The sequence below is a fragment of the Bombus bifarius genome, unplaced genomic scaffold (assembly GCF_011952205.1).
Source record: "Bombus bifarius isolate JDL3187 unplaced genomic scaffold, Bbif_JDL3187 scf7180000008030, whole genome shotgun sequence".
Classification (NCBI taxonomy): domain Eukaryota; kingdom Metazoa; phylum Arthropoda; class Insecta; order Hymenoptera; family Apidae; genus Bombus; species Bombus bifarius.
This window is the reverse complement of record NW_022884401.1, coordinates 743375-767660: the sequence shown is the minus strand read 5'-3', so window position 1 is coordinate 767660 and position 24286 is coordinate 743375. Positions and strand designations below refer to the sequence as shown.

The following is a 24286-nucleotide window of genomic DNA, read 5'->3' as shown; positions in this document are numbered from 1 at the left end:
AGGTACTTGCTTAATGTGCAAGCATCATAAACATTTCAATGAACGATGCTAAAATTAAATGCAAATTTTGTGCGAACTGTTTCTGATGTATACGCGTACGTGAAACGATTATGAAACCTTTACACGTAATTTTACTATAATTTTACTAAAATACCAATAACTTTTTCTAAATTATTAAAACCATTTACGTACGTGAAATTTAAATGATCATGTTTTAGTGTATTTCGATCATTTTTCGAATCGGTCTAATTCGTAAAAGATAGAAACGAAATATATCGAGTCGATAAGCGAGAGATTCTATTAATCGAGGAAATGGATGATAAAATTTTACGCAGATGATTTTCGATAGCCTTGCGATGCACTATTTTGCGCACCGTGCAGGCATAGACAAATCCGCTCTTACGTTAGAGCAGTGCCATGTCCACAAAGGGGTGGAGTGAGACAGCTGCCTATGTGGCCAGGGTCAGGGTGCTCAGGGTAAGAGGTTGGAAAAGGAAGAAACTGCGTCCATGTTGTTTCTATTCACCTGCCTTCCACGAGTAACGATTAATTAGCTAAAATTGCTTTTCTCGTGATTATCGAACGTAGAACGTAAACTGCAAGGACATACGTACGTATTAAATCAGTAGATAATCGTTTGTTCTTTGTAGACGAATGAAATCATGCTATATATTTTTCCCTAAAAGTTATTTATGTACAAGTTGGAATACGCGACACAAATAGAATATATACAAATATTTTATTTCCAAGTTGGAATTTTCGGTTCGTTTAATTAACCGAACGATGCAAGGATATGATAAATTAACCGATAAATTTATTAGATTCTTTGCTATAAAAAAATATATCAACGAGAATAGGGTATTTTCACCGAAATAAAAATTATGTTTCGAAATGGAGGATGAATTCAGAATATAGTCGACTACGTTTCGTCGTGCCATCCGGTTTTCCTGTTCCCCTACGTACCCCTCCCAATTTTAGAACGCCTATTCCGACCCTCCGGTAGCTTAGAACTATTCGATTACCCCTGTCCACCGTTTAATGGGGGCGTCCTTAGAGACGTATGCAAAGGAAACTTAGCCACAGGATATTATAAACGCTTCTCTAGCTTGCGTAGAAAAAGCACAGAAATCACAAATATTTGTCACATTTTTATAGCTATTAGAATTAGCTTATCGTTACGTTTGTCTGTATTCTGTTAGGTATATCTGTATCTGTATATCCTAACCATTCGAAACATACTACACTGTTAAGTAATCTAATCACGATTCGTGTAATTTGAATATACTTTCGGTATTACCAACGTAATCCTGTTAAAGCCATAACACGATGCTTAGTAGGTACATTAGCCAGGAACACGCTTTTTTAAACTTCCTCTGTGGCTTCCCTCGGTAATGCTATATACCGTGATATATTATATTTCATAGTTTACCTCCTCTCAGATATAACAAATTACGTAGCGCCATTTTAAAATTGCATCGTAGTTTCTCGTTTTATTCGTGTGCTTCGTACGATCATATTGATATATATGATATTTTATATATTTTGTTTCACCATCCACATACGCTACATCTGTGTATGAATATACGTAAAACTTATTTGTAACTTACAAACTTGTCTACACCCGTTACAACCGGTGTAATTAAATCATTAAAATGTATTTATTACCAAAGAAATACGCGATCCTATTTCAACGAAATAGAAAAGTATAGAGAAGAGAATAAAAGACATATGAATAATTACGAATAACATGGGAGAATGGTAAATACTACGAACGGTTCTTTGTTGACGATAATTTGTTTCTTCGGTGTTTATGGTTTTAATCGTTATTCGTGTCTTTCTCCGACATCTATTGTACGGTATATTTCATTGCTTTCCTTAATCACTCGCGAATAAAAGGAAAGGGAGGAGGGAAAATCCGAGTAACGGAAAATGAATTGGAAAGCTGCTGTGGCATTCTCTTGGGTTCGCAGCTGCTACGTGGTGTACATATTATGTGATTTTGCTTCGGTCGAGTCGAAAGTACAATCTACATCTGTAACTTGCCATATGTTTCCACGCGATGCATCAAAAAATAGAACACATTTTTCCTGAAAAAGATTCAAGAAAACATAAAAATCATGAAGTTCTCCGTGAGTTTAAATTAACCTATATCTTACGTTCGACACACCATAATATTGAAAATACAAATATTTAAGATATACCGATTTGTCGATCCTTACATAACACGCATATTGTCTCATCGTTATTCTAACACGATTAAAGTGATTCTAAGGGTAGAAATACCGATCGGTAACGCGTCCCGTTCTTTAATACGATTTTTCCTTTACAGTGGAACATAGTTTGCGCGAAAGCTGTTCTTTCTACTTTACGTTAAAAGGACTTTTATTTTTTTAATTATTATTCTGATAGAAACACAAAGTTATAAATAGAGTCAAAGTAAACATTTAGAAAGACGTGATTGCATAAGCGCAATAATTACGTATAGAGTAACAGAGTTTCTCAGTTATAATTATGACGATCGCTACGAAAGGCAATTAATTAATAAATTTCGAATCTGTGTTATAGATAGCTTTGGGCGGAGTTTAGAATAAATTACCATCGTACCATGACGGTCGATAAGTTAGGATTTAGGAGATTCCTAACTTGCCAATGCAGCAGCTGCGGTTTCCAACGAGTGAAATTTCGCCCCGTATTTGTCGCTAGAGGGTTTTTGGGCACCAAGAGAAAACGTTAGATGGATTCATAGTGAGTTTGTTTGCACTTTACCGAATAAACTTTAGCTTCTTCCCTTCAATTTCGTTTAAATCCTTCCGAATTTATCAGAAAGATGTTAGTTTGTAGTACGTGCACACAACGCTCTGCATCTTTGGATAACCTCTTAGTACGTAAGAAATTTCTTCTTACATCCTGATGAAAAATACGATCAAATCTCTAAAATAACTCATCGTGTGTACAAATAGAGAATTTCTCGTACGTACTTCGTATGACATTAGAATCGGTTGCTACCAAATATCAAATAATTACATGCTAAAAATTGTCGAATTTCGATGCCTTTCTATTCTATAAGATACCGAAAACAACGTTATTGCATTTATTTAACCAGGTGCAATTTTCGTAAGACACAAATCCATTTCCATGATATTTTTCGTATATAACCGATTCTCGTGCGTTGAGCAGGATTTCAGAAGATGTTCAGTTTTCGTCCGGGCGAGATCTAATCTCTCAGTGCTGGCTACACCCTCGCAGTAAGTTCTTCTCGTAGATAATTTGGAGCAGCCTGTACCAACAGCCTAATGAACAGTTGGTTCCTATTGGTAGAAGGCGCCCGCGTTTAGGCCTCGTTATGTTACGGTAGCGCAGCTGGCATTGCCCCGGATGGCCTCCCCCCGTTTCCCTCTACGTCCCCTTCCCCATTTTCGAAACGATCCTCGTGCCCCTTCTTATTTCTCTAGCGACTCTAGCTTGTTGGCCTAGAAAACTATTCTCCGAGCAATAAATCGCCCTGCACGTACGAATAATCGGATGAAATACGAGCTGTACATGGTCATTATATGGGTTTCGTGGCTAAAATCTAGTGTCTTTTTTCTCCATTTATCTTTTCACCGAATCAAATTTTCGAAAAATTCGTGCCTAATACGGGAAACAGGGAATTACCCCGTGAATAGCGGCAAATAAGTATTACGCGCAGTAAGATTTATACGAAGGTAGAGAAATAGGAAAGGCTCGACTCGGCTTCGCTCGACGGGCTAAAATTCGTTGTAAAAATTAGTCACAGTTACGCGAACAATACTGGCTAGCTATTTTTTTGCCTTTTTCTTTTCTTTTTCCTTTCTTTTTTTTTTTTTTTTTTTTGAACAGTACCGCGTGTTGCCTGTTGGAATTAAAAAAGTAAAATTGAATAAGAGGTTAGAGACATTTAAGTCGCGAGTTTCCTCGGATAAGCAATCTGTTCGATCGATATTCTACAGAGAGAACATAGGATCGAGAACGAAATAACCTCGGATAGTTGTAGGAGGGTTGGAATGTCGAAATTCCAAATATTCAGATTTTACAAATAGGCCAAATTTTTAAATTGTTACATGGGAAATTTGTATTCTTTGGTTTGTGTACACACAAATTTCAAATAGCAACTTTTCAACCGTTTCAGACAAAGAATGTTTATCTCGATCGTTTGAAATCATCTTTCATTCGTTCGCTTGTATTTTTATTCTAGTATCTCCTAATACTATATCTAGCTAATAACAACAACAACAATAATAATAATATCTCCTCTTTACTTTTAATCTTCTCAGGGACAAATCAATTCACTGTGCGATTTAGAAACGAATTTTATTTTTCAATAGTAGATTTAAACATCAGATTCAGCTAAAATCAAACATACAAACAGAATAATTTACTTATAATTCTCAATGAGAATTGATTGTAAAATTCTTCCAAATAAAAAAAAGAAAAAAAGAATTTTTCAATAGAATATGCATCTCGATAGAAACGTTATTTCGTTTTGTTATTCCTCTTCTATGTTGTCATGTTCTTGGCTGACTTTCTACGGACTAATCAGCGGCAAAGAAAATCTGTTAGCTGAGAAATGCTAAAAGGGCGTACTTCCGCTTTCGAGCGCTTCTCATTCCTGCTCTGGTAGATTTTTGTTTTCTTATTTTGATTTCCCTGGTCTAGTCGCAGGCAAGATTTTCTAGTTATCAGGGTCTCTAGCCTGGCAGCTGCAGCTGTTTCGAAATGCCGTTGTAACGAGCGTATCCAAAGGATCGAGGAATCCATTATCCCGGCGTGAAATCGTAGGGAAAAAGATGACGTTCCACAAAAAGAGCTGATCTCACGGATGGATCCCGTGATGACAATATCCAGGGGTTGCTATGAGTAGCTTTTCTTTTTCACGCAAATCCCTTTTTTTATCTTTGACATAACTCTTTCGGTTCTTCTTACGGTTCGTCCTTTCTCATAATGCTCGTATTCAAGAATCGTTGCCATTGGTCTATTCGACACGAAGATATTCCAAGGGTAAGTTGCCGAAGAAATTCAAATTTTCTTCCACGTGGACTGTATATGATCTTGAATTTTCAAAGATAAATTATCAATTCACCACGGTTGTTGTCGTGGAACGTATATCGCGTTAACGTTGGATTGCTAAAATTGTCGATTAAAGAAATATCGTATAAAAGCGTATCGTAAAGTTGAGTAAAAAGTTTTCCTCTTTTGCTGACTACGAGTCATGGGCAAAGGGACTTTTGCTTTTGGATGCACCGCGCTATTTCGCTGTGTCTTTTATGGCCAACAACCGAAAGTGTTTATTGCCATAATATAATCCCTTCGTGAATTTAACTGCAGCGTACCGTTATTGTCTTGGACGGTTACCTGTCCCTAAGATTAGCATGCAGTTGTTCCAGCAGATGGAGAATAGGAAAGTATAGCAACGATGTCTCTTGCGGTTACGCTACGTTAAAATAGGACAATCGTTTGATGTGCCGGAATTAGGATTCTAACGGTCACCAAACCATGTTACTCCTTTCCCAGCATGTTTTTGCTCGAATAGAACGACACAGCGACAAAGGATAATGCAACGTTCCCAACCGCATCTCTAATCTTCTATAATTTTCTTTTGCGTATTCCTGACATTTAATAACGTTACGTCCGCACGTAAAATGATTTGTTCGATGTTACGGCAGAAATTATTTATATATGTGTGTATATATATACGTATAATTAGAAATATACACAACAATAATATGGAGAATCTGAATATCCCTTAACGTATACGTAACAAGTATTAAGAGTCGATCGAGAGTAATTATTCGAGGAAATAAAAATGGCGTGCACTATAAACACACGGATCCAACCATGTTGCTCATGTACACGCGTACCTATATGTAGGTAGACGCGTACATGCACATATGGTAGCTGAAGGGGCAGGTTCGAGCACCAACGTTGGCAAAAGGGCCCAGCGTATAAATGGCGGCTGAAAATTCGCAAACTCGCGAACTTTGTACAGATACGTTGATCTCTTTTCGTTACTATGCATTTAGGACAATGAAATTTTCACTCGGAACATCGAATAAATAATGTATTATCCAAGCCACGCTACGTTAGGTTGTCAAATATTCGTTCTATTTGGTTCTAACGAATAGGAATATTAAAATATTTAGGATACACCGGAGGAAGATTTAATATTTTACAGTGAAATCTACCAACTACACGATTTTTTCCACGATGTTACCTTTAATGCGCATTGCCCTGTTAACGCAATGTTCCATTTAAAGTTGCATACGATTATTTCCTACGAAAATTTAACGTTTCTCGTTGAGAAGCAATGCAGTTTGCGTCGTTATGCGCGTTGTGGTTCCTTCTCAAATGTTGCTTCTTCTTGTCGCGTGCCTGATAGATTTCCTGTTTATCCTTGGAACGAATAAATTATATTGCAAATACAGCGCGGCAAAATTGCGATAAAAGTCATTCCTTTCCTCTTATTTGTCTTACGTTCTGTTAAAATGATAAAAATTCAATTTCTGAGGTTACTGATATTCTAATACGACTTGTAGCTTCGATACGACCAGAAGGAACGGAAGTCTACAATAGGAAAAAGTATATACTGTTGTACAGAATTTCTTATTTTCCACTATCGAAGCTACGCCATCGAATCGACCGGCCATCGTAAAGAACAGATTGATATTACTCGCTTTAATACTCGACAAGCTTTTAGCAACGTCTATCAGGTTCTTCCAAAAGTTTCTTCTCTTCCATAAGGAAATAATAGGTGCGCAACATCTTTTCTTTTACATTATCGCCAGTAGATTCAACTGAAATCAAACGTACTATAAACTCTTATAATCCAAGTTACAGTACCACGCCAAAATAATTTACTTATAATTCTCAATGAAAATTGATTGTAAATAGCATTCGATCAATTATCAATCGATCATGTTCCAATAGAACAAACTGGATCCTACGTAATTCACTAAAATAATATAAAACAAACCGAAAGTTGCGCGTTTATTATTTCCCCATCGAACGAAAGAAACCTTTGGGACAATCTAATATGTTCCACATACCTAGTATAGACTTTTATTACCCAAAACCTACTCCTCTATTCTTCTGTCGCTGATAAAAAGGTCAACTTTGATGGATAAAATCTATCACGTCCATAGATAGCTGCAGATACAGTTGTAGCATCTGGCTCGGTGAAAAAGATTCTCGGTTGCGGACGTAGGAGGTGCGGCCACAGATGTAACCCCTCTCCCGTGTTTCCTTTTGAATTTTCATTCGGAAATGGTTCGACGAAGAGGGGACAGGCGGCTTGTAGTTGCATCCCCCCTATTGTCCTCGAATTCACAGTGTGCATCGTTGCATCGCTTTATTCTATGCAACTCGTGGCGACGAGGGAAGCCGACAACGAACATCCTCTGCATGGCGGTGGCTTCTTCTGGAGGGGGAAAATCGGTGGAGGGGTAATGCATGCAGGTGGGGGGTAATGCACTTTGCAGGCTGGAGAACTGCAGCTTCCAGCCGCCATAAGACATTCGTACGGTATTTTCGGATACGGCTGGAAATCGTACTTTCCAGCTGGATCTGTTTATTTCTTCGAATTTGCCATACAAATTTTCGATAAAGAATCGGGAAAAGTTTGGAGAAAATCGTTGCAGCCTATCTCTACCCTGTAGAAAGTCGACAGACTATTGTTTCCTGCAAAATTCCACTAGTATCGGTAGAATTAAAGTAAGTCATTTTTGAATTATCGATACGCATTTTAGACTCTTCTAAGCGCGTCTTTTGTTTCTCGTAGAACTATTTTAAACGAGAATAAATGTAGCAACGTTTAGATAGCAAATTTATCTGTGTTTTTTTCACCAGTCGTAATTAATTCATAGAAATTGTTACGAACAATCTAATTAGATGGGTACTATGCGATAAAATTTGTTTTCCCATGCGCGAACTTTCTAGATACAAATTACAGTTGCAATCGCGATACGAATTTCCTTCAAAATATTTTGAGTAAATCTTAAAAAGAAACAATGGGATATTGGATTAAAGTATTTCAAACGGAGCTGTTATAAATATCTTGAAAAACGATTCGCATAGAATATATAGCGCGTTACACATATTTTTTATTATTTTTTATTATTCATCACGAACTTTCGATGGCTTTCGGCTTTCCTTGCAAACGTCATATACCTATCTATACATACATCGGCGGATGAAAGAAAGTTTTAAAGTAAACGAATTTTCTACTAAAATTGGAAAAATCAAGGTAGTTTTCGTAGAAATTTCTTCCATTTTGATAACGGTCGTCTATCCTACGCTGCATAGAGTGTTGCATTTCATTCGTCGCTCTTATCAAACACGCAAAATTATGGCGTCTTTCTACGCTTTTTATCTTATAAACCACTTTTTGTCCGCCACCGTACGCATTATTTGTGCGTCTGTACACTGGCAATAATTTGCAACGTATATTTTTCTGTAATAATTTCACAAAGACGATGCAGGCTTATATCATTGGTATTACGAGGAGCCCTTGCTATAACTGCGATCCATTTACTTAAGGAGGTGTTCTGAATTAGAATATTCTAAAACGGCGTTCTTTTGTGATTTTTTTTAGAATGGAAAGAAAGAAACGAAGTTATCGAATTTTGAGGTATGGTTTTATATATATTTAACGAATACAAGGAAATTTTTTTTAAAGTAAAAAAAGAAATTATAACAGATTTCTAAGCCTATTTCATAGGCTGCGGTTTTCAATCGGCGGGAAAGATCCACCTCGTAATTCTTGATTGAAACAAAAAACCAAAAAAGGATTAAATTATTATATATTTTTCTTCTCGATGAACTAAACAAGTTCGTGAAAAAGTTTATTTAAATAATTGTTATAGCACCTTAAAGTTTATTTGTTCTTTTTATAAAACACATTTTTTCTATAAATCCGACAAAATTTTTAATTTTACACCAGTTCCTGTCTTTTTTTTTTTTTTAGTTCATCGAGAAGAAAAATATAAAATAATTTAATCCTCTTTTGAGAAGAATTACGAGGTGGATCTTTCCCACCGATCGAAAACTGCAGCCCATGAAATAGGCTTAGAAATCCGTTATAATTATCTTTCTTTTACTTCAAAAAAAATTTCTTTGTATTCGTTAAATATATATAAAACCCTACCTCAAAATTCGATAACCTCGTTTCTTTCTTTCCCTTCTAAAAAAAATCAGAAAAAGACGCTGTTTTAGAACGTTCTAATTCAGAACACCCTCTTAATGTTTGTCGTTAAAATAATTATCGTGGAAAGTGAGGCTCTGCCGATCAGCCGACTTCATTACAGATCCATGGCAGACGTCTATTGGCGGAACTGCTTATGGTGGGGCAATGGCAATGCACATTTACGCATGCCGTACGCCGAGTCTTGCATCGTGCATCGCATATTTGACGCCGTGTGGGAGAGACACTGCACGATGGTGGGATACCACATGCGGCGTTAACTGGCAGAGGGGTAATGCATTTTACCAACGGTGCAGCCAGAACTGCAACCGACATTGATACGCCATTCGCTTGCATACTAACGCCGAAACTTTGAACCGGCGATATTTTCGGCAACCACACGATTTTCGAGGCGTCGTTTCTTACGACACCGAAAGGAGATTTCCGACTTACGAACGTAACGAACGTTTGAGAATATCCACCAAAATTGAAGAGATACGCGAAAGGATATTCAGGTTTCTTCGTTCTGCTTAACGTCGTCTTTTACTCGTCACAATCCCGTTTACCTTTTGTTACGAAATGTCGTACATTTAAAAAAAGAAAGAAGAAGTTGTTAGTTGGAAATTTGTTTCTACGAAACCGAGAGTTTCAACGACGAGACGCGATAGCGTAATTTTGATTGGAAAAATCGGACGATCGTAGCGTGGAAAAATATTTGCCAGCCATTATATCCGTGTGAAAATGTACAGGAATAATCGTAATTGAACGGAGGCTAAGAGCTCCAAAACTATCGTATTCCACGGCTTTTTCCACGTGCGTCGTAACTGAAAACGCAGTATCGAGAGACGCATGACGTGTTCGACGTTGTGTTACATTCGCTGATCTTGTTAAAATTAAATTCAGTATCGTGCATATCACGATTAAAAGGAATACGAGATAGAAAAGAAAAATTTCTCTCGTCCAGTCACGACGCGGAAGTGAAAAAGAATTTCGATCGAAGTTCCGCCTCTCGAATAATTTATTTCGAACGATCGTACGTTTGATTCATAGCCTACCGAGTATTAGCGTTTCTTCGATATTCTAAACGTACTGTGAAACATAAATATTTCAAAAAGGGCGTTAGTTGTTCCTTAGGTCGTATTTGCCATTGTTTAAGCGACAAACTTGTAGAGAAGAAGTTGTCCTCTTTAATAGGAGGAAAAGAAGAATAAGAATAAGAAGATAGATCGGTGCAGTTTAAGATCCTGGAGAAACAAAGGCTGGGATAACGGTGAAAGTAAAAGTTGTCTTTTCTGGAGGCAGCAGCCTGGCTCGTCGGAGCGTGCGTGGTCGAGGCCGCGTCGGGAACACGCCGGACCTGGAAATAGCCTGGGACGTATCTCGTCTTCTCGTCCTCGTGCACGCCGTAAACCTGGAAAAGGAAAGTTGTTCCGGGTATCATCTGCCTTGAAGGCCCTTGCGGCCGATCAGGGTCGCGTCGATGGTTAGACGTGGTAAGGGCTGCTAGCACCGTAAAACTTTTAGGAGGGTGAACTGGGAAAGCGTCGAAGGGGCGTCGAGATATCGGGCGTAAAAATAGAAAGGGACGAAGGCATAGCTAGTAGACGGAAGCGGATAGATAGAGGGGAAAGCTGATTGCGAATGGAGAAGGACATAGCGCGAAGGGGAATGATGGCGGGAGCTGCGAGTCAGCGGGATGGAAGGAGAAAGATAAAGAGAAAGTACGTGACAGGGAGGAGAAGGTAAATAGGGGCGAGAAGGAAAACGCACGAGGGTTGAGAAGAGAAGGAAGATCGTGCAGAGAGAAAGAAAAGGGTAAACGTAGGGTCGCGGCGCGGAGAGGGAAGCGGGAAGTTAAGGGAGAAGGTTAGTGGACGGGAGGCATAGGCCTTCCTGCAGGCAGGGGTGAGTCACCCTGTATTAACGAGCGGCTACGCCCATTCAAAAGATGGCTGTTTCCCGATTGACCAATTAGATTTCGCGATGTGGCCCGTGTCGAAAAAGCGCGGCAAACGTGACCCTCTTGGCCACCCTGTGGCGCGAGACCTCCGCTGGAGGGATGCTTTTATTTATGTGTCCTTTCTCCCTTCTTTCCCTTCGCAGCGCTGGGGGAAAAAAGTGTTCTCCCTTCCGCCGCACCGCTCCCTCAGCGCTCTTACAATTTCTCCCCCTTTCTTTTTGCTCCACGAAAATTCAACGCGGAAAATGATAATCCGCTTCCGGTAGCGCGCATCTCGCACAGCCAGCTTTCGCCATCTCCTGTTTGCGAGCATCTTGCGCGAGACTATCTTAGCCGTCAGATTCCCACGCTTTTTATTTAATCCTCTATATCGGTTGTATAATCGGTTCGACAATCGTGATCGATGGAAATTTGTAAGACCGTTCAGAAAATATGGCCACACTTTGTTTTTACAAATTAGGCGAACGCTTGTTTCCCGAACGAAAGATGGACTAACTGCGAACAGACGGTAATTTTCCGTTGGGAAAAGATAACAGAGCTAAGATCTTTCCGTTCTTTCGTTATTTTCGTTTTTACTCGTTTGCCGCTGAGACGAGATAGGAAATTGTATGTAATTGTTATTGGCAGTCGAGACTCGGAAAATTTTATAAAGCTTCAATTTCAGTGAATCGAGACACGATCTCCGACGAACCAGTGTTTATTGGAGAATATTTGTATTAATTGGTATTAATTTATGGATTTATCAAAGCCTTTGCCGCTCGATGAATATTATACAACTAGGGAAAATTAATAAATGTTTCGCGATATCAGTCGTTCAGCGGCAAAGTTTTATCTAGCATTCCAGCATTTTTAATTTTTCTATCGCAATTTTTTGACGCATTCCGATATACCGTTGACTACGATAAAAATGCAAATGTTATCATAGTCGATAAAACTTTATAGAAATTATTATTTACGATTTGTTTCACAAAATTACCACCTTATACGTTTTCTGTGCTTTCAACGTGAGAAGGAAATTTGTCGCCGATATCGCGTCGATTCGCGTCACGAAAACTTTCTCAACGTTTTTCGTACAACTTCCACACGTTAGCAATAAAATATATCAGAAACGACAATGCTCGATAAAAGCAACGCGTTTTAAAATATTATCTCCAACGACGTATATCCCTAACGGTATTTTCTAACCGCCGTTTCTTATCGAGTGCAAAGAAAAGTGATCTAACGTAAATATAAAATACGCGAAACAATTGTAATAAATAACGTCAAAATGTAATTAGTATTTATCGTTCAATTAAAAAAACGCACAAGCTCGTGTTTTTTCCGAATTTTACATTGCTGAAAATTTTCTACCATTTTGCCTTTCACCACTTACTTCGTGGAAGATTTTATTTTCCAATTCTCTATGAAATAAGAGAAAATTCCAATTTTTAACGAATAGCAGGTACCGACCAAGGATATTTCGCAGGGCGACGATTGGTCATCGAGTAGTTTGACGATTTGCAAATGGCAGGAACGAGAATTATTTACTCGAACAGCAGTTTTTCACGATAATTCTTACAGAGCGGCAGACCTTAGCTAGGCGAGCTAATCCTACGCCTATGGATTCCTAGAAGCCGGCATGTTCAGGGCTCATTGGGCGTGTATAGACGCTTGTGCGTCGACCTAACAGCACTCTAGGGTGGCGTCGTAGATATACGTTAGCCTGGTACAGAATTTTTAAACCTTCGGCAGGCAAGCGAGGAATTTTCTGACCAAAGTTTGCTTTCTGCCGGGAAATCTGACCTGAAAATCTCCCGTACCTGGAACGTCCGTTTCTGCGTACAAAGCTACAGTGCCATCCCTTCACCCACATCAAACTGTTGACAACGTACAATTTTACATTCGCCACGTACAACGGTGGAACGATTTTGAAGTAAATCTTCCACTTCTCCGATCCGTTTGTCGTTCGAACGATCTTACAACATAGATGGATATAATTGCAACTGGCATTTCCTTGTATCGAAAGATATCAGCGCGTTTCGTTGTTTTTCCGAGCCTCGTCGTGCTGGGTTAAGAGTAAATGGAATCTAAGTTATTTTTAATACCACGTTACAGCGGAACAGTGTGTTCGATGGTTTCTGAAACTTCGAATCGAGTTTCTCTTCCGGCACGAAATAAAAAGGTCGAAAAATATAGGGAGGTTCTACTTGAAAGTGCGGGACGTTTGAAACTAAAAATAAAACATCGTACTTTCGTTCGATATTTATTACCTAGCTTGATTTACCGAGCAGACAGTACGTAGAAACGGCCTAAGTGTTATTCATCGCTCGAAATGGTTCGACATGTTAGTTTCCACCCGGAAGTAGCCTTCATAGGCGACGAAGAATTTTTTTACTCGTCGTATCGGTAAGGGGGTTGAATGGACGTGTGAAGCAAAGCTGAATGGCTAACGAGATCTTCTCTCGTTTCATAGGCATTAGGTACTTGCACGTGTATACCACCATTCATACGATGGAAACGCTCCAATACACGCATCTTTCCGCTCCATCCAGGAGCGTATCGACGCATGCTCGCTCGATTTTCCACGAGACACGAACCACCAGTCAATTTTTTCCTTCCATCTTCGACGAATCTTCGCGAAATCGTTCAACGATCGAGGACGCGACAACGCGTATGATACGGCGTCGGGCAACTTGGAAAATTCTCTTCGTCCAGCTACGAGGCTTTCGCGATCATTTTCGTATTTCGGTAGAGGCATACGTACGTGTACGCAGGGAAAATCGATTTCGACGGCTATCCTCCCGTTAAGTAACGCACAGAGGCATCCGCACTGCCAACTCTCGAAACGCGTGGCTCGCGAGCACGCACGTGTGTATTTTTGAGGGAAGCAGAGGGAGGACGTTGCAGTCCCTTCGTATAATTAGCGTACGGCCCTGGATACACACTTAGACACACATATCGCAGGTAAAAAGCACGGCGGAGTATGGAACAGAGAAGGTTGCACGTGCTTCGTTCACCGGTCGAGGTTGGTACACGGCTTCGCAAGGACAGCGGCCCGGTTTCCACTGGCCGCGCGCATAGACGCGCACGAAGCGAGAAAGAGAGAGAGAGAGAGAGACTGAGAGAGAGGGAGGGAGAGAGAGGGAGAGAGAGACAGTCGACATTCAAAGAGCGGTCGCCATTTGCAATCGAAAACAAAAAAAAAAAAGAAAGAAAAAAGAAAAATAGAGAGAAAAAAAGGAGAGAAATAGAGAAGGAACGGGGAACAAACGGATTCGACCAGGGGGCGATTGCCGGCTCTCTCGGGGTCGTTACCCCCTTTCGGATTTGGGTCACTGCTCCGAGGGAGCTTTGATTCGCCATCGATGAGAAAATTTATTTCACCGTACCAATATAGAGAAGCTTGTTTCGTCCAACTTCCCCGTATACGTGGTCCCGTGAGAAAAAAAAATATTGAAAAGCGACGATGCTCGGCCGATGCTGTCCCCGTGAGAACATCGGAATAACGATTAATTAGGACCGCACGTGTCCTTCGAAAATGATATATCGATACGATTTTCTAGCAGATCGCCGTAACGTTGTTTCATCCGTTTATTGAAGTCGGACGATTAGGCGATTTCGTTCGAAGCAAACGTTTGATCGACTAAATACGAAGAGGTGTACGCACGCTTTTAAACGTACAGGAATTTGCAGTAAGAAACGATGTGAAAATACGAAACGTTCGATGCAACGTTTATTCGAATACTTGGACGTATCGACGTTCTCGATTTCCATGGCGTCGTGCCTCCTGGAAAACTCATGGAACGCATTAGGGCTTTTCGGGGGACGTTCCCCTCTTTTCACGTTCCTCGTGTTCTCAATATCGACCTCGCTTATATTTTCTCGACCCAATGCGAAGGGTCGTTGGCCCCCCCTCCTTCTCGCTCCCGGAAATCGTGGCTCATGTCTCTCAAAAGCGGCCTCGAACAATGGATTTTATTTCCATTGCAGTTCGTGACCTTCTTCGTCTAGTTCTTGCAGAAAACTTTTCCACTCGTATTCCGTGTATTTTTTTACCAAATTTACATATTTCTATGAGACGTCTTCTGACACGGTAACAGGTTATCATTTTACGAAGAAAAAATAGGTACAGATCCACCGATATCTAATGTTATCTACATCGCGTTTCCATTGTAATGATCGTCAACGGAATATCGTATTGCATCTATGGAATATTCTACAGAACGATAGAAACAACATTTCAGTCGCTTAATTTCTTCTCAACGAGAAGGAAACGTAACGTTTAATCGCAAAACGCTCCCAACTCTGAACCTTCTTGCGCGGTATCACGTAAATATTTAACGAGTAAAATAAATTACACGTAGAGCTGGCATTTTCGAGTATTTAGACGCTACTTGTTACGATATCGTTATAAGTTAATTTCCATTTGGATTGGAAGATTTATCGCGTTGAAGGAAAGTGTGTCTCGCCTGGAAAGAAAAATTACGCAGTTTCACGCGGCAGATGCTCTTTCGTCGATATTTCACGCGAAATTCTACGTTCAGAGAATTTTCCTTCGAATCGATGTTGTCCAAAAACATGGTGTAATTGCTCGGAACCTTGACGATTCTCACAATGAAATTACGAGAACGATTTACGAACGACGTTCGGCGAATCAAGGTTCGATAGGTTGTTTTTTCTTCAACGATTTCTCCTAACGAGCTTGTCGAAAAATAAGTGATACGATCGGCAAAAATTCCAGCAAAGTTTCGTCGAAAAGGGATCAAGAGGGTCTTCTACAATTTTCTTACGTGTCTTGTACAATCGGTTGCCAGTGGCAACGCCTCCAGTTACCTCTATAGGTTCGGACCAATTTTTACGCGTTTGCTTCTTCAAAGCGCTAAAGAAAGACCGATCCCGGAGTAAGGACGAAAACGTAGACGTTGTGGGTTAGACTTAAAAGCGAAAGAACGACCCTTCTATCGATAGAAGCGAGCCTGACAGTTTTCACCTGCGAAAAGGAGAGAAGAAGGAAATTACGCGACGTGAAATCTGACGAGAACGTACACAGTGGAAAAGGAGGAAGTGCGTGTTCGTTTGATGTAACATCCTTTTAATGTTTCTCGTCTCTCCTTGTAGCTTCTTCCTGTAAATTGCCATCGAAAGTGCAAATGGACGAAAGCCAGAGGAATTTTTTTACGCCTAACACGTTTCATTGGGATCGAATATCGAAAATTCCATAGCCTATCTGTTTGAAAATGTTGGAAAATAGACGCGCGTACGTCTGTATTGCAAGAGCGAGGAGTGAAAGAGAGGAAGACAAAAGGAAAACGCCATGAGACGAGCGCATCGCGTATGTGTCGAACGAACGAATGTGCAATAAAACAAATTTATTTCTCTTCGAGATACGCAAGAGAATAGAGCGCTGTTCGTCAATACTTCGAGTTATTATGTTACGTGTAAAATTGTCATGTTGTTCTATATAAATTTTGTATTTAATAAAACGTTAGATATCGTGGGTCGGCAACCGAGTGATTGCCGATTTTGTCATTAGGTGGTGATGATAATAATAATAATAATAATAATAGTAATAATAATATTATTTCAACAGAAAAGTAGCGATATTTTTTTAAAGAAGCAAAGAATTACAGGAAGTTTCACAGTTTATCGTAGATTGTATCTTGCACGAAAGCGAACAGAGAAACGCTTAGTTGTCGTACGACAATTTTCAATTATTAGAAACTTTCTATCGTATCGTACGTACAATCGGCGAAATTTCCACGAAGCCATCCATATCTTTCGATAAAATCTTACGATTGCTCCCTTCCAGTGACAATTTTCTATAAAATCTGAAATAAAGCCGAATAAAATAGAGATCAACGACAATTTCTTCGCTGTTTTCATATCGATAGCTCGAGTAGCTGTCATTTTTTCGATTTACGTGGAAAATGCTATTTGCCTTTGACGAAATCAAATTTTCCAACAAATTTTTTTGTCAAGGTTTCCTATCGATAGACGTCCACGTTTCGTTTACCGCGTTCGATAATTCGCTAATTTAATTTCATTGCCCGCAAATGACAAACTTTTTTATTTATTTTCCATGGAATCTGGCAAACGACCTGGCCATGTTAAAACATTGCAATTATTTTGGCGCAACCACCGTTTTTCGTGTCTGGACGTGCGAACCGAAGCGTTTTCGTGTCGATAAATAAAATTATTATCTTCGATTCCTTCTGCGAACGATATCAACACCATTTTTACACACACGTTTCTCTTCTAGTTTTTCCAAAATAATACGTAGGAATAACTGTAAGATTTTAAAAATATGAGAAATGCCCGTAGAAAAATCTGTAAGTACAAAGAAACTAGCTTTTCAAGAGGAAAAGGAACCTTATGCGTCAGTATTTTTTTTTTTTATTTAGTTGTTTACATTCACAATTTGTCCAATTTGGACATTTGGTAGAATTTTTTGGCTGTGCGCGTCAGTACGGTGGAAACTCGTGAAAAAGTAAAGCGCGTTTATAGAAAATCCTGTGTCGCTTCTCTCGTTTTTTTTTTTTTATTTTTTAAAATTTACAATCGATTCTCGCATTGAGAATTTTCAGTAATTTTTTGTGGCGTGGGGCAGTGACATGGCTAATTACTTATAATAAATTAATACTTATTATAGATAAGTATAATTTGTAAGTATTATAAATAAGTAAATATTACTTAATTTAAATAACTAATTGAATCTAGCGTTTAGGTCTCTCGTTACGAAGAAAACTGCATCTTTCGTTCGTTTAGACAGACGACATAGATACAAGTCAAAAAGCAATCAACCAACGTTTATTGGAACCTACATTTTTTTTCTATAGAGGCGATGTTACCATTTTCTGGCGTTGTTAATAACTATTTATAAAGGGAAGTGGCATGTGAGTATTATTCCACGATATTATCATCAGTATGTACGATAGAACATTTAGCAATAAAAAAAATCGACGTTTTTCGATTTTGCCATTTGCAGCGTATCCTACAAATACCCTTCGAACGTGTTACTGAAAATTCTCAATGCGAGAATTGATTGTAAATTTTAATAAATAAAAAATAAAAAAAAAAAACGTGTATAGCGACTTTATTGAAATTTCGGGCACCGTACGGTAACAATGAAATTTTGTATTTTTAGCCAACTGTAATCGACTAATAAACAAACGATATACGTCTTTTCAAAGATTTTACCACGTGGAATCTTTGCTTTTACGACGATCGCGCGACCGAAAGAATTTTCAGCGAACAGTCGTTAGAATGTTATTCGAACGAGTCTTAATAACCGAACACTACGAGCCCTTAGTTAACCTTCGTTGTCGATCGGAATCGCGTTCTTTCCTCGAGCCTAAGTGTCGCATTCTCTCTGGAATGTTTTACTAAATCGAGTAGAACGCCCGACAATTATTCGTACGTCGTTCGTTTCGTCTTTGTTCTCGCGTAATTGCTTTTCTACGATACCGCGAACGCCGTAAATTTTCTCACGATTAAATTCATGGGAAAAAATTAAATCGGATATCCGACAGGCGCGCCGTCTGGTGGGAAAAACATTTCCTGATATTTGTTGGTAATTTAGTGGGAAAAATTCGAAAGAGATTAATCGCGTGGCAAAAGAAAATGGCGGTAAGGAAAGCGCGATTCGCAAACTTCGCGAACTGCAGATGGCGCCACTGAATGGGACGTGGAAATACGAACAACGAAATTCACAATTGCACGTTTCGCACGAATACTTGACAAATATATCGGTATATATCAGGTTTCATGGCGCGTATTTAATTTTACGTCGTATACGCACGAAAAAACCGATGCTATTCGATCGATGCAATTTTTCGTACGACGATATACAATTTTAATTATATAAAGTTTACTTCTAGCTGCTGTTTGTCGATCTTATTTTTGTAAATTGTCCTTTAGGTTTCTAACCATATTATATTTACGTTGCTATGCGTTAAACTCGTTTATCGTATTATAAATTTTCCGCGACTAGTCTGCAACGAAGGAAAGATTCATCGACAATTTTGCTCGATAGATCCAGTTAGAATTTCGTTCGAGATAAAGCAAGATTATAACGTTACCGATAAGAAAACACTGTAAAAGTGGGTGATAATAGTAAATCGAATCTTCGTATTACGTAAGCGACCTGCTACAAAATATTCGTATAATAGCGAAGAATAGTTAGATAAGCGTGTCTGAAAATAGGAAGATAAGTATTTCGTCAGAAACCGGATCGTTTATTTCGTGATTTCGCTAAAAATCATATTCTTTCCATTTCTACTCGTAATTCCTTAAAAAAAGGTGGCAATTTTCTTTTTCTTTAATACTAGAAACAGGCTAAGGCGACGATCTGTAACGACCAACGCATATATTTCGAAAGTACCACAAATTTCGTATCCACTGGTGTTTCGTTTCATGGAAGACCGAGAGACGTTGAATACGTCGATGGTTGAGTCAAAATTCGAACAGATACGATCGTAAAGCTATGCGCGAAAAGTTGTAAAATAATATAAGCGAGGAGCGCGAAAAACGAGAGAGAAGACGACGATGAAACTTTGAATTTCTTCCTAACCGATGGAAATCTATTTACCAAAGTTTTATCGTACGCCTCGGCTAAAGATTCTGCCAAACAGGGTGACGTATCGTTAAACGAAATATTACGACTTGTAAGGATGATTTGCAAACGTAGAAAACGACTGACTGGCGACGCAGGCGCGACGATCGTAGTTTGGACTTGGAATCGGCGTTAAACACAGTTTCGCCGTTCTCGCAAATTTTGATTACGAATAGAATTAATCGAACGTTACGAAAGATATGGTGGAAAATATTCTGGAAAGCCGAGAATTTTCATCGTGTCCCTTTGGTCCTTTGATTTACAAAATGGCGCGGCTTTGCCTGGGCGGCATTATGGTTTCCCCATCCTATAGGGTGAAACTCCATTCCACAAAGCTACCCTTCACGTGGGGTGAACTCTCGATCCCTCGCATACTGAATTCGAAACTAACGTAAGGGAGGGGATAAAGGGAGAAAGGGTGTCCAAAAGACACTCCCGGGAAATTCCCGGAAAATGGTGTCGGTGCAGCTGGGTTCGCTGGTACCGCCATCTCAGAATCCTTGTTCATAGTCGTTTAATGAAAATGAACATTGATCGTTGGTAATGTAGGTTTCCTATTTCGAGAACGCGAATCCCGTATTTGGTCAATAGCCGAACACCGCGTCCTGGTTCACGAGATTACAATCGTGATCATCGAAATTATTTTTTTTTTTATTTGGATGAATTTTACGATCGATTCTCATTGAGAATTATAAGTAAATTTTTCTAGCGTGGTACTATGTCGTGTTTAATAAGTGTTTATCGTTATTCGATTCTAGTAGAATCTAGTGCTTAAATCTAAAGGGTAATGTCTTTTTAGCCCGCGGATCTGATTCGACGTGTCAAAAAATTGAGTAACCAGTGAGTTGTGGCGATTGTTAACTCTTACGTTATATCTATTACTGAATTTGGATATTTCTTCTTTGATCGTGGGTATCTTGAGGTCGCGATGTATTCGTTGGTAACATATCAAGGTGCATCTATTAAGGATCTTGGAGTTTTCGATTGAAATCGTTGAAGAATTTCTATGTTGGAATTAATTGCTGTTCTCCATAGATGACGGTCGAAATGGAAACTAAATTTGACCAGAAAATTAGGAAGAAAACATGGCTACGAAATACGAACGAAATAATCTCCTTTACATTTTTCCATTGAAACAACGATTTTCTTTTGCGAATGAACATCCATTCTTAATCGTTTATACGTACACGAGTCTACTTTTACGTTAGAATTTTGCTTCAGCAAGTACGATAACAATTCTACTTGCAGCCAAGCGAGTTTCTTTGTTTCGACGTTGTATCGACGGACGATACCTCGCCTTCTTTCGAATCCTCCGATTCTTCTTCCGGCGCTATCAACTTGCCCATCATAGCGGCCGAGTAATTTCCCCTTCCTGGATCGTCGAAGACGATTCGATCGTCGAGAATCCATAAACTGTAACGAATCTCGGAAAGAAGTTGGAAGCCCACGCTGCGCGCCCATGCTTGACTGGCACCGCACGTGAAAAGGCCACCGATCGCCCGTATTCTCAAAGACACCGCAACTTGCACGCAAGCGTTCAGCAACGCGATCTCCACGCCTTTCTCTCGATAAGACGGATGTACACAGAGAACGTATACGCAGTAATACTCCTGCTGACCGAACGTTTTGTGCGCGTTCGTTTGCTTGATCAACGTATTCAGCAGATGCATGATCTTGCGCAGACTCTCTCCTTGCAGGATCTACGCGATAGAAACGCATCCCCGTTAGAATCCTTAGACTAAAATTTCTTCTTGCAGTATAAAAAAAATCGCGTGGAATCTTTGACAGGAATTTTCGAGTTTTGCAAAATTTCTTTCGCTCTTTTCACAATTTCCGCAGCTACCGCGTTGCGTTTCGTCGTTGATCGCGGCGTGGCACTCGTTAAAAACGCGTTAAGTAAGAGGATTCGTTCTCGAGGTTTTTGCCCCGTCGAAGCTTCGCTGGAAGGCTATCGCCAACGCGTTCGCCTTTCGCGGCGCAAATCGCGATCGTACCTGCACACGATGGTAAGTGTCGGTTTTCTCAGGGTCGCTGTTAATTCGCGCGACAACCGCTCCAACCACACGCCCAGATTTCATACTGGTAGCGATCAGGCTTGTCGTGTCCTTCATCCACGTTCTTACGAGCTCCAGGTAACCGTTCACCGACGTTTCATCTCGGAGCAACGAGGACGCCTTGCACATAGGCTCGTCGCGAAAGAAGTGGCGCTGTGGAAATCGGACGACGCTACAACCTCTCAGACCAGACACTTACGACCGGATACGAAGGTGGTAAAAAAGGTTGCGCGACAAATCTGCACGGCTTCGTACGCTGCATGATTTCGTTTCGTAGCTAAACTTTGATCAGACGCAGAGCTTCGTCGTACTGCGACTCCCTCAAGTCCGATATTCTACATTCGGCCGACGAGTGCCATTCGAGAGGAGCTTTCATCCGAGTCTCCACTGCCAACGCGAATTCGTCTTTTTCCTCGGTCGCGTCCATTTCCATAGGTAGCCGATATCCTGCAGATTCGGTACACGACGAGCGTACTACGGTTAACTTAAACTCGCATTTCGCAGAGAAAAGAAACGAAGATCGCGTAACGCGTTAATATAGAAATTCCGAATGTGTCTACGAACGAATGCGTCGAGCCGAGGATTCGATAAGGGAACAACTTCAAAGTCGAGAATCGTCGGGAAGTTTGAAAGCAGCGTTAGGTGAAATTCGTGCGTGCGAAACGGTTGAAAATTTCCAATTGAAATTCCTTTATCAGAGATATCCTTCGGACAGTTTCTTTCAGTTTCATCGTAATATGTTTGCCAAGAGACAAAGCGCGAGAGACAATTCGATCGAGTCTCGCAGGCGCAGCTCGATCAAGGAAAGCGATTTCTTTTCGCTGAATCTTCGTATCCTGGCGATCAGAAAGTTACAGGAGAAGGACGATCCGTACACGGCGGACGCGTCTATGGTGTGGCAGAGACTGTCGGCGGGCTATCGGATCGTCGACCTTCGGTTAAACAGATTCATGCAAACGCTCCACTTTGTACTAGTACATCGCCGCCCGAAGTACAGTTTATTACGCTTAAAAGATCACCCTATGCTATGTCGTACGCTCGTTATTCCAAATGGAAATAATTTCCCTTGCTCTTGTGCACCTTAAAACACCGATATTTCAAAGAAATTGCACGAATATGGCGAATGCTTCGGATTAGAGCGAATCAGATTAGAATTACGCGTGTTTCAGGCCTATTTCTGTCGAGCGGAACCGCTGCTTAAGGCCGTCGGTTTGTTCGACGACGCCGTCTCCATGAAAATGTTCATGACCGGGGTGTTCAAGCATATGGAAAGTATGATTAGCTTCTGTGCAATTAAAGAGGGAACCAACGATCTCGTAGGTGTACTCGTCGCCTCGATGTTCGAAAAATCTCAATGGTACATCAAGAAGGAACTGTACAGCATCGTGAAACATGTCTTAGTAAGCATAGAAATCGTCGATGAACGATTAACCGTAATTAACGTCGCGTTTCAGCAAACCTACGAATATCGTCGTTCGAGCTTACCAAAGAACCGATGGGTTCGATCTCGGTTTAAACAGAGATTTAACATTTACCAATTTATCGTTTAGCTGTTAGATTTACCATGTTCTTTTTTTTTTTTTTTTTTTTGTAGAAAACGTAGCGATAAATAGTTTTCCGTTTGTAGCTAGGAGAGACGTTGCGTCAGGTAATGACGTTGAAAGGCTACGTCACTACCAAGGCTCGGACGCACGAAATAATGAACGTGGACGGACTCGTATGGATCGACATCCTCTGTGTAAAACCCGAGCATCAGAATAATGGCATCGGTACCGCGTTGGTACGTTCTTGCATGGCTCGAGCGAGTTACCTCGCGACCGCTTGCGCCGGACAATTCACTTCCGGAGCTGCCCAGACCATCGGTACGTTTCGTTTCGTCGGCCGTTTCGCGACGACGACCAAGCGGTTCGCGTCGTCTTTCAGATAACGCGTCAACGCGATCCGATACTTTCAGCCAGGAGGTTAAATTTCCAAACGCTCTATGAAATACCGTACGAACATTTACACAAGGAGAAGAGCAAATTCAAAGTTTTCGGACACTGTCATCCGGAAAATTATTCTATAGCTTGTATGGCTGTTCGAGTGTCACGACCAAAGTTGCAGTTACCAATGGCGCTTAGTCCCACGTACGAGGAGAAACGAGCAAACGATCGAGCCAAGGCCAACAAGAAGCGAAAGAAAGCGAAAAAGAAAGAGTAGGACATATACCGCTACGCGTCCAGTGTATTTTCCTTCCAACGAGCCACGTTTCTAACGTTGACTCTCGCCGTTTGTTTTTCTCGTTGTTTCACTCCGCTGAAAATCTTCCAACTCGAACGCGATTATATTTATTTTCTAAAATGGAAAACACTGGTCTGCAGATAGAACGTCGACGGACGAAACGTCGTAGCGGAGATGCAACGTAGCTGCAGAGTTACGTATTAAAAAAGTGTATAGCGATAGCAATCACGAATGTTTCTACGATCATGTACGTATACTTTTTTGTACAA

General features: G+C 40.2%; 1 protein-coding gene across 1 annotated transcript; it reads right to left on the bottom strand.

Annotated features, from left to right (window-relative positions):
• Nucleotides 1-20840: 20840 nt before the first annotated feature.
• Nucleotides 20841-24150, bottom strand: LOC117207428. The gene is made up of 3 exons (XM_033447655.1): nucleotides 22081-24150; nucleotides 21738-21950; nucleotides 20841-21443 (listed from the first exon to the last, which is right to left on the bottom strand). Exons 1-3 carry the CDS (start codon nucleotides 22228-22230, stop codon nucleotides 20982-20984), a joined length of 825 nt encoding a protein of 274 aa, XP_033303546.1. The 5' UTR covers nucleotides 22231-24150; the 3' UTR covers nucleotides 20841-20981.
• Between the last annotated feature and the right edge of the window lie 136 nt (nucleotides 24151-24286).